This window comes from Echinops telfairi, unplaced genomic scaffold, assembly GCF_000313985.2.
Source record: "Echinops telfairi isolate 266 unplaced genomic scaffold, ASM31398v2 ScPeMD7_3533;HRSCAF=4204_0, whole genome shotgun sequence".
NCBI lineage: Eukaryota > Metazoa > Chordata > Mammalia > Afrosoricida > Tenrecidae > Echinops > Echinops telfairi.
In genome coordinates, this window is record NW_022107431.1 from 36460865 (window position 1) to 36464571 (window position 3707).

The 3707-nt window shown below is 47.5% G+C and overlaps 1 protein-coding gene across 1 annotated transcript in view; it reads right to left on the reverse strand.

The window, feature by feature from the left end:
- Positions 1-1427: 1427 nt before the first annotated feature.
- The window catches only part of TCF21 (transcription factor 21), a 3223-nt gene continuing 943 nt past the window's right edge, over positions 1428-3707 (reverse strand). Inside the window, exon 2 of the mRNA XM_004701988.2 lies at positions 1428-1969. Within this exon, the coding sequence (XP_004702045.1) occupies positions 1880-1969 (90 nt within the window). The 3' untranslated portion in view covers positions 1428-1879. The remainder of the gene's footprint in view (positions 1970-3707) is intronic.

Below are 3707 nucleotides of genomic sequence, written 5' to 3' on the forward strand. Positions count from 1 at the left end.
GGCCGGTTAGGTAGATTGTTCAGAATGTGGGAAATTTTGGTTTGCCAAAAAGGTCGGTGAAGGCTTCGAAAATTCACCACACCTGTAAAGCAAGTGTCTCTGGGATGCTTTGCAGATTTGAACCCTGAAGAGGTCCAGGCTAAGTCATTGTCCCTGTGATATAAGTGACATAACATGGGGATTGGGGAAACGGCCATGATTAGAGAACCGAGTGTGGGTGTGTGTGGTGACCTGACAGGTAAATGGAAAAGCCTTTGATGGGCAAATGACAAGCATGCAGACCAGAGGGGGTCCATGGAATTCCCCACCCTCAGGGGACTGCACTTGGTAGCCATGGTAACTATCAGAGAGAGCCCCCTGGCTAGTGATTCCCTCCTCCTAACTAGGGTCCTGGGCTCCTTCTTCAATGGTCTTAACTGGCCTTTTGTGTTGGTTAGAGGTAAGTGCAGGAGAGGAGCGGTAAGTGCTTAACCCAGGTACCAAACCCAGCTGAAGAAAAAGGAAAAAGGGAGGAAAAAAAAAGTCGAACAGAAAGAGCAACTGAAGCGGAAGTTTCAAGGCCCTCTGCGAGGAATAACAGTATAAATAACCGAAGACGTCTTGTAAACACTTCGGTCATAACCCCGAACATTAAACAGCCCCGGTGGCATCTGGCTCATCGGCTGCCACGGGCTGCGCTGGGGCAGCGAGGGAGCGGGGTCCCAGGCTCCCCAGCCTCGCCTCTCTGTTTATCTCAACTTAATCTTCCCCCAACGAGCGGTTCCGCAGCCTGGAAGATGTTTAAATTAAAACCCAGCCCGCCGGAAGTCGCGGCGGGGCCAGGACGCACGGGCTAACCATACCCAAAATATAGGGACGCACGTTTATTGTTGTTAGAGTGCATTAATGAATCAGTACATTAACAAAAACTAGGTAAAGCGTGTTGGCGCATTCTAAAAATCTTTTAGGACGTCATAGGGGTTTCGGAATTCTCATTTTTCAAAGCCCCCCTGCTACATTGCAGACAAGGAGCGTTGAGTTCCTGTCCGAGCTTGCAGAGTTCTAGAACTTGGAGTGTGTGCCTTGCTGCTCCTGTCATGTCAGCATTTAGACTTCAGAACTCAGGACAAACAGATTCTTTTCCGGTGTGCAGTTTTACCCTTGAACAGTTTAACTCTTTTAATCTTGCCCATCGATTCCTTTTTTTAACAGTTATATTCTTTCTGATAATCTTAAAAGCACCCCGCAAAAACATGACAGATAATGGTTTCTTTTAAGGTGTCGGTACAAAATATAATCTGCCTGATTATAGTGGAAATTAGTCAATTTTCATCTCTAGAAATTTCTATTAAGGTTGGAAAGAGCCACTTTTGTGATCATTTTTCCCCACTTCGTTCACTCCCCAAATAAACTTAATTAAAAGAAAGGCCACATCAATGTCAGGGCACTTAGCAATATAAAGAAAGATTTATTTTCGAAAGTAGCAAAACGCTTGAAAAATATATATATCTTTACATGAATTACTTTATAAATGTGACTGTCAAAGTCAGCTACTCTATGGCCTACATTTTACAACATATTGTACAAAAGATACATACTGATAGGCTCTCATTATCGATTTATAGATCTATAATTACATATTGCACTTGGACCAGCAAGGCTCACAGAGTCATTCACGGTAGAAGTTAATAAAGTTAAATAATGGGGCTCTTTGTAAGTACAGTTGATCTCCGGGTTTGGAAACGAATCTCCTCGTCGCAGTGAAGTGTTCTGGCGGGTGGGACAGGGAGATGAGCATTGGGAGAGGAAAGCCGAGACAGAGAAGAGGGAGGGCAGGGGTCGCCTTCCCGGGGCCCGCTCCTCTCGGAAGCGCGCCTTTCCCAGGCTCGCGCCTCCAAGGTCAGGACGCTGTGGTTCCACACAAGCGGCTCGCGGTCACCACTTCTTTCAGGTCACTCTCTGGTTTCCCGGCCACCATAAAGGGCCAAGTCTGCAGGAGAGAAGAGGGTGGAGGAGGTAAGTGCTGGGGTGGGCTCCGAGGCTGAGACGCAAGGCAGGGGCGCGGTGCAGGGGTGCAGTGGCCGGAGACAAGTTATCTACTCAGCATACTGGTGTCCTAGCACCTCTTCGGCTGCCGCCCCAGCGAGCAGCAATGTAGACTTCAAGTCACAGTTGAGCAGAGATGGGTTTGTACTAGGGAGCGAGGTGCCCATTGGGGGTCTCAGGGGAGACTTAGACTAGACAGGGAAGGCCCGGAGGTGCTGGCAGGCCTGCTGGGCCCCTCAGTGCTGGGCCAGTTTCCCAGGTTCTCAGGGGTCATTTACCATCACCTCCATCTAATTCCCTCCCTTTCATTTCCTCTGTCACAAACGTGTTTTGGTCACAGTTTCCAAGTTAATAGCCCCTCTGAAGAGAGGGGGGAAATGCTAATAAAAGAATACACATGCATATTTCACTTCAGATTGGTTTATCACTGCGTTGAGGAAATGTAGTTTTCTTTACCTTATCCTGTGCTGTCTTATGGTCAAGCCCTGTGCGTTTCTTATAAAGTAGCGCAGTGTTAAGCGCATAGCGGCTAACCCCAAGGTCCACCCAGTGGCAGCAGCTGGTCCAAAGAGAGGTGAAGGCAGCAACAAGTGAAATTAGTTCGAGGCAGTACTTTCATTTTAGTTTCAGATTCTAAAATGCTGTTTACTCTCTCATTAAAAAGGAAGTACACTTTTAACTTGAAGTTAAAACGATTTTCTTTTACAGCAAGAAATGTTTTTGTAGCCAACCCCCTCCCCTCAATTCTTGAAGCCAATTCTAAGTGAGGATGATTCTGACCGCTCTCTCCTGGGTGCTGACTGATAAGACTCGACTTTTCAGGGAAAAATCTCCCTTTCTTATCATAAATAAACAGAAGTGGCTGTAGTTATTGTTGTTTTTCTTCGAAGCCTGGACGTTTTAAAGTTAAATCAAATTTTAAAAGAATGAAAATGAATTTCTTAAACTATGTAGCGTATTTGAGGAAAACGTTTAAACTTGATTTAGGCTTAAGGAGCCTGCTGACATTTTAAGATTACAAAGGTAACATACCCTTCAGTCTTGGGCGAGAGTGGCTTCACTTAACATTAATGGATTGCACGAGTATTTGGGAGAATCGACTGCTTGTGCCCATAGATGCTAGATCATCTCAAATTTTTCAGAGTTGGTGAATCTGTGGGAGAAGAGCCCTGGAGGGACTTACAGGGACCATTAGTGTGTGTGTGTGTGTGTGTGTGTGTGTGTGTGTGTGTGTGTGTGTGTATAAGGAGCCTACAGGCAGCTGGGGAAGAAATGAATGGCTTGGTCCTTGTTTACCAAAATCGAAGGGGGAAAATCAAGTTCTACTCTTCGGCTGAAAGAAGAATAAAAGGGTTAATTAAGTCACAGCAAGGCAATTTGGCAATCCCTGGAAAACAATGGAGTTAACCTGGGAGAAGCTCTCCAGGGTGCCCAGGATCTTGTCCTTGTCCTCCTCCGACCCCAGCCGGCCAAGCCAGGTCTGGGGGCCCGGAAGGACCCTCTACTAGGCCAGCGTTATACATCACTGGCAAGCCCCCTAACTGGGCTGCCACGTCAAACGCGCACGCCAAAATCACCTCGGTGTGGCGTGGCCTGGGTGGGGACCGCCAGCACCTGGTCCCTCGAGGTGCTGGGCCGACAGGGCCGCGTTGAGTAAGCCCCCCACCACCCCAGCCCGCACC